The following is a 12473-nucleotide window of genomic DNA, read 5'->3' as shown; positions in this document are numbered from 1 at the left end:
TATGAGGGAAACTAAACTTGTTTATGGCTCGTCTGCAAGTGGTCGCTTTTAATTTGCTCCCTCCCATGTGTGTGTGTGTGTGTGTGTGTGTGTGTGTGTGTGTGTGTGTTGGCCAGATATGTTTATCTCAAACTGAGAGGTGATTACTCCTCTTGTTCGCCATAGAAAGAAAATTCACGGCTTAATAATCCAACATCAGAGAGGTGCTTCTGCCATTTGCATGTGATGGATGTTATTACGTAAAATGGTTACCAGCGCTATCTGTCAGTAAAGAACTCATTTAGTGATTGAACTCCCCTCTGGTAGCAAATTCAAATGCAACACCACTCTCTTCCGGCAGCCTTTCTAACTAGTGTAGCGACTGTACTTCCCTCTGACGGTAGATCTATGAAGGAAAGTCTGTAGAGTAACATTCCCAACACGACGTCTTCTAGGCATGAACTAAGTTTCTTTGGTGTGAACTGTTTTAGCGTAACGTCGCCCTTTACTGACACGCTCACGGCGATTGCTTTATCCTCTAGCGACAGATTTGTGAACCATAAATAATGAACAAGGGATAATTAGCGAAGCAGCGAGTGCAGATTTTTCTGCCATTAACGATGGTCGATAATTATTAGCAAAGCTGCCCGTGTTTATTAAGGCCTCGTGACGCCCAGGGAGGGAACACACCAACGCCTGCATGTCTTCATTACGTCATTAAGGATTTTGTGAAGTTCGTATTATGGCCCGCACTGAGAAACGCTTTGCACTTTCATCACGACTATTTTCCAAGGCCATAGCGATGATCAGCCGGATTCTCAAGAGTGTTTCTCCTGTTATTAATGTAGAAATGTTGTTGAACCATAAAAAAGAGAGAGAGAGAGGAAAAAAAAACACCCTTAAAGACCCGTATCACTTGAGCTAATGTCATTTGACTGAAGTGGAGATGCGGCCAGAAGTGTTTCAGAATATGGTCCTATATTTGTTCGCTGTGGGCTGACGGCCTCATGGCTTCCACGTCACGTTCATGGTCTGGTTTTTCCCATTGACTCCTTTATCTGTTTCCCAAGCAGGCGTCATGTAAGAGTCCTCTTAAGTTGTCCCTGTCCATTGCAACTCCTGGTTTCCCCGTGACTCCATCTTCTTAAATTCCAAAACGTCCCTGACCCAGATGTATTTTTAACCTCACTAATGGAACGGGAACTTTAATGGCGCAGCGAGCGTTCAGTTAAGAAAGTCAACATCGGAACGTTGAATATTTAAAGAGGAAGTCAGGGAGCGGGCGGTGCGTACAGGCAACGTGACTGAGGTTATGGTGATGCTGTGAGGACGGTTGTTTGTTGAGTCTATAGTTGTAAGTAATGTAAGGTAAACTCCGGAGCTTTTCACCCGATTCTGTTTTTTTTTTTTTTTTCCACCTTCCGATGATAGATTATTACAAAGGAGGCCTATTAAGACAACTCGGGAACCAAATTATTTGACTTACCTGACAGGAGCCGTTTTTCTACCTAATTTGGAGGATCAAAAATTAAGAGACCTCTTTCCTCATTGTGTAGTCTTCCACTAGCGCCCTTTACATAATGAGATGTAGTAAATCCCCTTTTTTCATTACTGTAGAGGAGGTAGAGGAGACGGTAAGCTAAAGATAAGATATGACAAGTAAAGCAAACAGCATTAAGTAATAGATCCCTTTTTTGTCACCGCAAAGGGAATGGTTTCGATAAACACCAATCATACCAGTAATAACTCTCTCTCTCTCTCTCTCTCTCTCTCTCTCTCTCTCTCTCTCTCTCTCTCTCTCTCTCTCTCTCTCTCTCTGCAGAGGAGACAGTGACGCTGGAGGTGAGCTTCGACGAGTACTACAAGAAGCTGACCTACCACTGTGCCTTCAACCTGGCGTGTCTGGCCAAGGTGGAAGAAAACGACTTCGAGTACTACGCTCAGGATGATTTCCGATGCAGAAAACCAGACATCAAGATTGAGGTGAGCTGGGCAAAGTGCTGCGTGAGGGAAGGGAATGGAAAACGTGGTGTTGAGTGCCCAGTACTTTCAAACACTTTAGACTCTCATAAGAACTATTTTCAAAGGCCACAAGGATGTTTTCTCGTGTTCTCGTGAGTGTTTTCTCGTTATTGGTTCAGAATTCTTGTCCTGCTATCTATGAAAACACCCTTGAAAATCCCAATATCTTCCATCACGTTGTGTTTGAAGTGGTGGAGATAAGATGCTGAAACATTTGAGAATGCGGGCTGTGGACTATCGGGAATCTTTTGTGGCTCACAGTGGGAAAGGAAACGGCGGTGGAGAATGAATGGCGAACTCAAGTGGATATAAGAAGGAAGTCATTATTATCATTATTATCTGTTCATTTCACATTCTCGTATTTCGTTATTTTTTTTTCTGATTTATTTTCTGTCCTCGCGCGATGGAGTGCGTCTGTGTGCCTGTGTGCAGTGGATATAAGGAGAAAGTCATTATTATTATTATCATTTTGTTTATTTTTCTCCTACGCTAATTTTCTTCTTAATATAAGGGTATGATATATTTCCTGTCCACCTACGTGTGACTAGTACTATTGTGTGTGTGTGTGTGTGTGTGTGTGTGTATTCAGTGTATATCGTATTTAGTATATGTATTTTTATTTTTGTTTTTACCTCAAATTGATGTCTTATTTATCTTCTTCCTTTTTTTTTTTTTTTTAATGACATTAAGATTTTACACTTATACTGCTTTGTTTTTTTAATCTTTCGGGTTTTATGGTTCAGTGGTGTGTTGTTTAGTTTGATTTTTGGGTTTGTAGAGTTTCACAATTAAGTCGAAGTTAAAGAGTTTTGTGTCTTCTTATCTATCGGGTCTTATTGTTGGACTGTGGCTCTGTCTCTATAACTCAAAGTCGTGTTTTTTGTGATATTGTGTTAGGATATTTACCTCTATCTATCTATCTATCTGTCTGTCTGTCTATTTATTTATCTATCTATCTATCTATGTGTGCAGTACGAGGGCGACATGAGGTTGGGCAAGGAGTGTGTGTGCCACGCCTACTTCACCAACCCGCTGCCGCTGCCCCTCAACCGCTGCTGGTTCCTCGTCCAGGGTGCGGGGCTCACCGAGGTGGAGTACGTCAGGCTCAATAAGTAAGTCTGGTGTTGTGGTGTTTGTGGTGATAGACTGTGTGCACTTTGTGGTCAGATGTACAGAACTGTTATTATTCTCACAGATACACAGATCGATGTTTTGTTTTATTTTATTTATTTATTTATTTTTTGTTTATTTATTGATTTATTTGTCTATTTATCTATTATTTTCTTTCTTTCTTTGTCTCTTTCTTTCATTATTATTATTGTTATTATTATTATTATTGTTATTATTATTGTTGTTTTTGTTGTTGTTTTTGTTGTTGTTGTTGTTGTTGTTGTTGTTGTTACTGTTGTTCTTCTTTTTCTTTTTCTTCTTATTATTAGTATTATGTTTTATTTTTTGCTATTGTTTATTTATGTATGTATTGATTGATTGCTTGACTGAATTATTTTTATTTATTTATTTATTTGTTTATTTATTCACTTCACTCATACTTATTTTTAACTAGTGTTCGGGTTATGATGGAGGTGTTATGCATTTTTCCTTTCCTTTCTTATTTCCCTGTGAGGACACCCACGCACGTTTATACCCTACCCAAGGCCGCCATGTAGCTCAGGATGCCTTGCCCTTGAAGCTCGGCTGTGAATAGCGCGTGGTGATGCATCGCCAACAACACATTAGTAATTACAATCACTCCTTCCCTTCTCTCATATTAGCACAGCCATTCCTTCTCTTCCCCCACACTAGTACAACCATTCATTTCCCCAGGACGGTGCCGGTGGGCGGTGAGGCGCGGTGCCAGTTCACAGTGAAGCCCACCACAGCGGGGGAAAGGACGTTGTGTGTGATGTTCGACTCCAAAGAGCTGGAAGACGTGGACGGCATGCTGACGGTGACGGTGAACGAGGCGAACACCACCCCGGAGGTCGTAGTTAGCGAGACTGGTACGGATGAGTCCTTGCCTTAGTCCCGGGGCGCTAGACACAATGAAGTCTTTCCCTAAGCAGTTCCTTACCGGGGGCGGGGAAAGACTCCCGTTTTCTCTTTTCCCTTGCTTGTGCTTGACTGGTTTAGCGGACGTGTGTTTAAATCTTACTGCAACAAGTCTTCTGAGATCAGGATGACAGTATATTGGATTCTCTGTCATGTTTAAACAATATTCTTACATTTTTCTTGATAGACTCATTTACAAAATAATTAGAAAAGGAACGAATGAAATAGAAAAGGTCTGTATTGCGAGCTAGACCACACACCCACTGTTATTCCCTCATGCAGGGTCCACGGGTGGGGTGAAGAGAGAGAGAGAGAGAGAGAGAGAGAGAGAGAGAGAGAGAGAGAGAGAGAGAGAGAGAGAGAGAGAGAGAGAGATGAAACCTGAAATGTTAAGCTGGGTATACACATGCATGGCTGATTTGACGAGGAATGGCGGGGTTGTGGGCGTAACTGTGATGGGGTTGTTGGGGGCTGTGGCGTGGTTGTGGCGTGGTTGTAGCGGAGATGTGGCGGGGCCGTGGCGGGGCTGTGGTTGTGATAGCTGTGGCGTGACCGTGGAGGACTGTTGCATGGTTGTGGTGGAGTTGTCGGGGTCTGTAGCGTGGCTGTCTACTGGGAGTGTCAGAAACGTGGTCCGTGGTGGCCAGTGTTGGCTTGTCAGGTTAGGCAAGATCACTTAAATTCCGTAATCCGTCATTATTAGAAGATACACTCAGAAAAGAGAAAGATGGTGATAGCAGAGAAGGGGAAAACAAATGAGGTTGGACAACTTATACGTGACACTCAACAGCAGCAAGCCTACAAAATCAGTGGTTGTATTCTCAAACACCTGGGTGTCTTATCCCGACTAAATTATACAGGGTTTAGCGGAAATAACTAGGATCTCCAAAGATGCTTACATGGTATAACCCTCTCAGAAGTAATGCATGAGATCTTTATAATTAAAAATATTAGATTTTTCAAGTTCTACCTAGTTTAAAGATTGGAGGTGACTATAAAACAAGTACAGATGTCTCAGAGTGATTGATGATTGAGGAAAGACGTACTAAATAGCAGTCAAAGGATTAAATGATAGTTTAACAAAGAATATGTTTTGTAAATGGGGAAAATATCCTTGAAAACCAGACTAACCATCTTTGTAATATTCTAAAATAGTTGTTACGAGAGCCTAGAGCGTTTGAGAATACGGGTTTAGGATCCAACATTATGACCTTATGTCCAACTTTCTAATTATTCACCAAATGCAAAAATAATCATGCCAATTTCAATGTTATGTACATTTTAGCCTAGTATTTGAAACCCATAGTATTCTAGTATGTGTTCCTTTCCTTGCAGAAGACGAGGTGGCTGAGACGACCCTGACGGAAACCACGCCCCTTGAGAAGCCTGCAGAAGCTTAGTAGACAGGCCGCGAAATGGAGAGAATGGCAACTGTGTGGAGCCGTGCAGGGATAAGTGATTCGAGTGTGAGGTGATGATGATGATGATGATGCTGCTGGGCCTTTTTCCTCTCTCGGTCTTCCCAAGAGAATTCCTGCTGCCTGCTTTTAAATAGATGAAATAGATAGATACATAAAAAATAAGTAAATAAATAAATAAAGAAAGAAAGAAAAGAAAAGTGATGGTCTCTTTCGTCGGAGGCCATGAAAGTAAAAATGGTGGTATTCTATTGTTATTATTATTATTATTATTGTTGTTGTTATTATTATTATTATTATTATTATTATTATTATTATTATTATTATTATTATTATTGTAATTTTCAAAGAAGCCTCTATTTTTATGTACGTTCCGGAAATATGTGTATAGTGGTTCTTAATTTTTCCCTTTTATTTATTCAGTAAGAACGATCATTGGTTTATCTTACACATACCGCTAATCTGAAAGTAGGGTGACTATAAAGAAAATATCTGTTCTCGATCCATTATCCACATCAAACACTTACTACAGCAGAAATTATATAAGAAAATGAATGACAACGTTTATGTAAAGATTCTATATCCCTTATCCACACCAAACATTTACTACAACTGAAATCCTGTAAGAAAATGAATGATAACGCCTTTAGAAAGATTCCATAACTCCCTAATATCCCAAAGATAGTCAGTAGCGGGAAGTGGAGGCGGCGAAGAGGCAAGAAGAACAGTAAGAGACGCTATGATCAAGGCCGAGATTTGCGTAACACTGCCCGCTAGGACGATAGTGAGGTGCGCCGAGTAGCGGCCCTCACTTAATTATGTTTACCTGTTATGTCTGTTAATATGTCCATCTGTCTGTATTCTGCATGTTAAGTGTCACTGTTTTATTATGTTTTTAAGTACGTTAGTTTTGTGTTTATGTATGATGATGTTATACTATATTTTCTTCGTTGCTTTGTCCGTGTATTAGTATTCCGCATGTTTAAGTGTCCTCTTTTTTATGTACGTTATTTTCATGTTAATGTATGATGTTATTTTATTATTGGTATCTATTAGGACTTGTTTTCAGTTAGTGTAAGGCGTTATCTGTCCATGATTATCGAGCTTTAATATTATATACCGTGCTACGTGAATGACGCTTTGATTTATCGAGACACGACTGAAAGCGTAAGTGCCAGTGCCAAGTGTTGTTTTTTTTTTCTATTAATAATAAGTGTACGACTCTGGTAATTGTTAAGTGTTTCTTAATTACTTTATCACAACGATATTTTTGTAAGGCTACCAATCAACATTACGTATTTCCCTATTAGTCTGAGCAGCACTGGAAGCATTATTGAACGTTAGTGATGTTAGATGTGCGGATTGTGGTGGTGAGAAGACACAGGATGAGGAAGGAAATCTTTACTTCTCTAACGTTTCGACAGTGAGTCTTCCTCGGAGGTTTTCTCACCTCCAATATCCACTCGTTTGTCTAATGTATACAAAGATATTAGGTGTCCCAAAACTGTTCATTAGCTTCTATTAAATGCCATGAAATTACAGCAGATCTACAGTGAATCCTTGAACATAAAAAAATAAGTGAAGCTTAGGTCAAGTTAAAGCTGAGAGATCATAGCCGTGTGATGTTTTACCGTTTAGTTTTTATCTATTGTCTATATTTTTTTCGAATCAAATTTGTATGCAGTATTATTAATGGTAACTAGTGAATACTAGACAGCAACATTAATAATAAACCTAATCATCCATACGGTGTTTTAATGGAAGGAACGTGAGGGCGGTGGACCAAGCAAACATAGTTGTGGCAGGAATGTGACGGGGGAAGGGAAGAGTAATAAGACTGGTGTAGTTTCTCCTCGAGTCTTGTAACAGAAAACTGATTCACCTGTCGTCTGCTACCGCCCCTGCCAGACACACGACCTAGAATAATCGAAACGGACCATTTAATTACGACAAAAATTTTTTTACCACTTACACCAAACACACACTGAATATGAAACCATTTGAAGCTCAAAGAATATACTTCTAGAAAAATTAGCTTTGGTTCAATGGAGGTATAGTTTGGTTAGCGATGGGTAGCGTACGACAACATCTACAGGAAGACCCACGTCTCCAAATAATCAAAACAGTTGAGGATTTGATCTCAGTGGAAGGACATGTAATGATCTTTTCGGCGCGGGAGACAAGACCTTAGTGTAATGAATTCAACACCACCTTGAACTTTCCTTATCACGGACCCGGTAGTTGGAAGAGGCACTGCCTGTCGAGTCCAGTGAGACAAGATGAGCCGCAGTAATTCCTCGGGCCCGTCTCTGAAGAAGAAATTTGTCGGGTTAATACGGCAAATTTCTCAGTCAGGCGGTGGCAGTGGTACGGGAGAGGCCCAGAGTACCATACCTCGCCCTGACACCTTTATTCACAAGTACCTGCAGGGGTGAGTGTGTACCTGTGTGTACGTGTGTGTGTTTGTATAGTGATGTAAAGTTACGTGGACAAGTATGACTATTGTGTGTCTCTATGTGTGTGTGTGTGTGTGTGTGTGTGTGTGTTGACGAAAGGAGCGTGTGTGTGTGTGTATAATGTAGGGCAGTGTAGGGTTGCCTGAGTGCACAACAATATGTGTGTGTGTGTGTGTGTGTGTGTGTGTGTGTGTGTCGTGGTGATGTAGGTCAGTTTAAGAATGAATGGGTGTATGAAGACTATTTTTAATTCCGTGTGTGTGTGTGTGTGTGTGTGTGTGTGTGTGTGTGTGTGTGTGTGTGTGTGTGTGTGTGTGTGTGTGTACAGTACAATGCCAAATTTTTTTATTCCTCTTTCTAAAATTATACATTGTCAGCTATTAACACCTACTCTTTCTAAAACAACGATGAATGTTGTGTGTGTGTGTGTGTGTGTGTGTGTGTGTGTGTGTGTGTGTGTGTGTGTGTGTGTGTGTGTGTGTGTGTGTGTGTGTGTGTGTGTGTGTGTGTGTGTGTGTTATCGTCTTAAGAGGACGCCTAAAGGAGTCTGGAGTGGACCTCTTGACTACTGCCTCTTCCTGCCTCACATTCCTATTTCCTGCCTTCCTCCTCCTCCTCCTCCTCCTCCTCCTCCTCCTCCTCATCTTTTCTCACAGCTTTACTCATTTCCTGCCCCCTTATATGTTTCCTTTCTTTTCTTTCTTTTTTTTTCATTGATCATTTACTTCTTATCCTCTCTCTCTCTCTCTCTCTCTCTCTCTCTCTCTCTCTCTCTCTCTCTCTCTCTCTCTCTCTCTCTCTCTCTCTCTCTCTCTCTCTCTCTCTCTCTCTCTCTCTCTCTCTCTCTCTCTCTCTCTCTCTCTCTCTCTCTCGTTTTATCCCTCTTGTTCACAAACTCCCCTTCCTCTTGTCGCCCTCCTTATCCTCTCATGTTCCCCTTTTTTCACATCCTCTCTCTCTCTCTCTCTCTCTCTCTCTCTCTCTCTCTCTCTCTCTCTCTCTCTCTCTCTCTCTCTCTCTCTCTCTCTCTCTCTCTCTCTCTCTCGTTCTTTTTATTAAATTACCTCTGTGGATTTATATGAATTTTTATGGTACGGTATAAAGTTTATGTGGAAATTTCATTTCTCTCTCTCTCTCTCTCTCTCTCTCTCTCTCTCTCTCTCTCTCTCTCTCTCTCTCTCTCTCTCTCTCTCTCTCTCTCTCTCTCTCTCTCTCTCTCTCTCCACGCTTCCATCACTCCATTTCCGGTGGAGTCTCGTCTTCACCCTTTTCACACTCATCACCGCAGCATTACAATAGTACTGGACCACCACCACCACCACCACCACTACCATCCTCACCTGTCACATGCTTTTGTTGGATTCCGAGCTCTTATTTTCATATTTTTAGGTCAGAAATGTTGGGCGGCAAAAGGTATGCATATTTGAAATTGGAATACGTACGTGGAAAAGAGAAAGAGTAAGCGCTGCCATTGTGTCCCAACAAAAGGACAGTGTTATTTATAGCAGAGAGAGAGAGAGAGAGAGAGAGAGAGAGAGAGAGAGAGAGAGAGAGAGAGAGAGAGAGAGATCAACTCCATGGAAGAGATAAGGTTATGTAGAAAAGAAGTCCATTGGGTTTGTAAAGAAACTTGCGTTGGCATTATTATATATTATTATTATTATTATTATTATTATTATTATTATTATCATCATTATCGTCATTATTATTATTACTATTAGAAGATTATATCATACCTGATTAGAACATGTTTTGCAACGTGGTAACAGAGATTTTTGCCCCAATACTGGATGCCCTAGAACTGAATCACCTCTAACTTTACTAGATTACACACACACACACACACACACACACACACACACACACACACACACACACACACACACACACACACACACACACACACACACACACACACACACACACACGTTTGTCTATCATCCTTACTCTCAACTGACAATCGATGAAGACGAGGCTGTATAAACAATCACTAGCAAAACTTGTTTCCTATCTTGCTACTTGTACACTCCACTCACCTCTTGTTTTTCTCGCATTGCTCCCGTGAAAGCAGGCCAAGGGGAGTTATTAAAGGCTAGGCACAGCATGGAGTTTAATCTTAGACCACAGGAGGGCGCGCTAAGTGGAGTCTCCCAGTGGGGTTTTAAATTTAAATGTTGAAGGGGTAAGGCAGGCACATCCTAGGTACGTTTGCTCCAGAGGAGGCATCAAGGCCGCTACTGGAAAGCTTGTGCCACTTAGCAGTATGGAAATAATGTCGTCCATGTTTATGCAAATATGATAAGTAAGGTAAAGAAGTGAGGCGAGAAGGCGACGATGAGGAGATGGTTGTGGTGGGGGTGATGGTGATGGTAATGGTGATGGCCCGTTTTTTCTCCCTTTTCTCTAATCTTCCTACCTCCACCCTTCTGGTCCGTCCCCTCCTTCGCTTTCTCTATCTTTCCAAAGACTTTCTTTACCTTCTCGATCCCAGTCTTCCTCCTCCCTCCTCCTCCATTCCCTTGTGTCAATACTTCCTTCCTCCCCCCTTTCCTTCGTCGCTCTCTCAGTAACTCCTCTTCCTTCCCCAGTCCCTTCTCTCCTTTCCTCAATGTCCTCTCTCCTTTCCGCAATCCCTTCTCTCCTTCCCTCAATTCCTTTTCTCCCTTGCTCAATCTCCTATCACCCCTCCTCAATCTCGTCTCCCCTTTCCTCAATTCCCTTTTCTCACTCAATCCATTTTCTTCCTTCCTTGCTCTCCATTCCTTAATCCCATGTCTCCCTTTTATTATACTCTGCTCCCTTCCTCGTCCCTCCATTCTCTCTTCCTCTCCTCGGTCCCTCCCTCCTCTCCCTTCCTCGGTATCTCAGAAGTGACATTCTCGCGCTCTCATCTTACAGTTCAGTGTAGAGCATAATTAAGTCGGGTTATAGTAAGGCAAGTTGAAATTAAGCCTAACGTGAGATTAAGGTCGATGCGTGTAAGTCCTGCGCGCCATTATGAAGGTCACTAATTGAATAAGGTCCTTGGGCTCACCTGACGCTGGGTGTAATTAGCATTCAGCAGCAGGGTGTGGGAGTCAGGTATCCCGGCGAGACTGGATGGCGGGCTTTTGCTATGGGAGCGTGACTTGATCCGCTATAGTGCACAGGGAGGCTCCTAATAACGTTATAGTAGGTCAGGGCGGTGAAGACTGGAGAGGCGGCACTGCTGGGGTCTGATTTTCAAATGTAGCTGTTTTAATTTACTCACTGAGGCTAACTTGCATGGCTGCGATCGTTGTGTTTTGTGATTTTGTTGTTTTTGTTGTATTTCTTGTAGCGTTTTGTTCTCTCTCTCTCTCTCTCTCTCTCTCTCTCTCTCTCTCTCTCTCTCTCTCTCTCTCTCTCTCTCTCTCTCTCTCTCTCTCTCTACGTTTTAACAGGTTCTATTGAAAGTTGTTGAGATTTTCAAGGGTGTTTTCATAATTTCAGTGATATTTTACCACGGTTTTTGCATCATCATTGTGAAAATCATCCATGAAATTTTGACTAACCATCCCTGTGGCCATTGAATAATTGTCTTTATGTGAGAAGCGTTTCAAAATTATTGGCCTTTTATGATGTTTTGGTGTTATTTTGACTTTAATTTGCACGCGTGATTAGTGACAGTTATTTAATATTCATGTCGGACAAAAAAGAAAAAAAAATTCCCGTATCTGTTAATTTCTGTTTTGATTTCACGGCAAATCTTATCCGTTAACACCGTTTTCTTTTATGAAGGTTCTCCTCTCCTACCCCTCCTTCCTCCTTGCTCCTCCACCATACAGCCTCGTCTCAGGGGTCAACAAGAACTACCAGCGTGGTTTGTGGTCTGTTGGTCTGTGGTCTGGCCTAATAATGCGCTTCTGCTGCTGCTCCACTCTTCACACAAAAGCGGGTCAGTGTTTTATTCGAGATATACTCTGTTGCAGGCGAGACATTGTAACGTACCGCTCTGCCTTGCTTTTGTTCGGGAAAGTTTCGTTGCCGACGCGATTTCTGGCACGCTGCAATATATTTTTTTCTTTTTTCTGCACGGTATAAGGAAGTGTGTGCACGTGTGTTTTGCGGATGTGTGTCATGAATGCTTTAATGATTGTGTGTGTGTGTGTGTGTGTGTGTGTGTGTGTGTGTGTGTGTGTGTGTGTCAAAGAAAGGAGAGGCAGGAAGATGAAGAAAGGGAATGGAATGGAGTTGAGTTGAGAAAAAAAGTCTAGTTTTTAGTGTACAGTGGAGACTCTCTCTCTCTCTCTCTCTCTCTCTCTCTCTCTCTCTCTCTCTCTCTCTCTCTCTCTCTCTCTCTCTCTCTCGCTATCGTTTGTGTCAGATTGAAGACAAAAGACGGGGGGAGAAAAGAGAAAAGAATGAAGATGAATAGATAAAAGATACCATTTGTGAGTGCCGAGACACCATCACCACCACTACTATCACCACAGTAGCGATGCTCCACCTAGAAGCTCCCTCGTCTTCACGCCAGCGACACAACCCGCTGCCCACCCTGCCACCCCCTCCCTATCCCGCCACGGGGCGT

General features: G+C 42.0%; 2 protein-coding genes across 3 annotated transcripts in view; both read left to right on the top strand.

The window, feature by feature from the left end:
• Positions 1 to 7213, top strand: part of LOC135103664 (annulin-like) — a 33245-nt gene extending 26032 nt beyond the window's left edge. For both annotated transcript variants that reach the window (XM_064010222.1, XM_064010223.1), the window contains 4 exons: positions 1802 to 1962; positions 2974 to 3113; positions 3826 to 4001; positions 5386 to 7213. In XM_064010222.1, coding sequence (XP_063866292.1) covers positions 1802 to 1962; positions 2974 to 3113; positions 3826 to 4001; positions 5386 to 5450 — 542 coding nt within the window. In that variant the 3' untranslated portion in view covers positions 5451 to 7213. The remainder of the gene's footprint in view (positions 1 to 1801; positions 1963 to 2973; positions 3114 to 3825; positions 4002 to 5385) is intronic.
• A 365-nt stretch (positions 7214 to 7578) lies between these two features.
• The window catches only part of LOC135103663 (uncharacterized), a 35539-nt gene continuing 30644 nt past the window's right edge, over positions 7579 to 12473 (top strand). Inside the window, exon 1 of the mRNA XM_064010221.1 lies at positions 7579 to 7899. Within this exon, the coding sequence (XP_063866291.1) occupies positions 7748 to 7899 (152 nt within the window). The 5' untranslated portion in view covers positions 7579 to 7747. The remainder of the gene's footprint in view (positions 7900 to 12473) is intronic.

This window comes from Scylla paramamosain, chromosome 9, assembly GCF_035594125.1.
Source record: "Scylla paramamosain isolate STU-SP2022 chromosome 9, ASM3559412v1, whole genome shotgun sequence".
Taxonomy (NCBI): Eukaryota; Metazoa; Arthropoda; class Malacostraca; order Decapoda; family Portunidae; genus Scylla; species Scylla paramamosain.
Note: the sequence above shows the minus strand (reverse complement) of the source record. Positions and strands in the feature narration are given on the sequence as shown.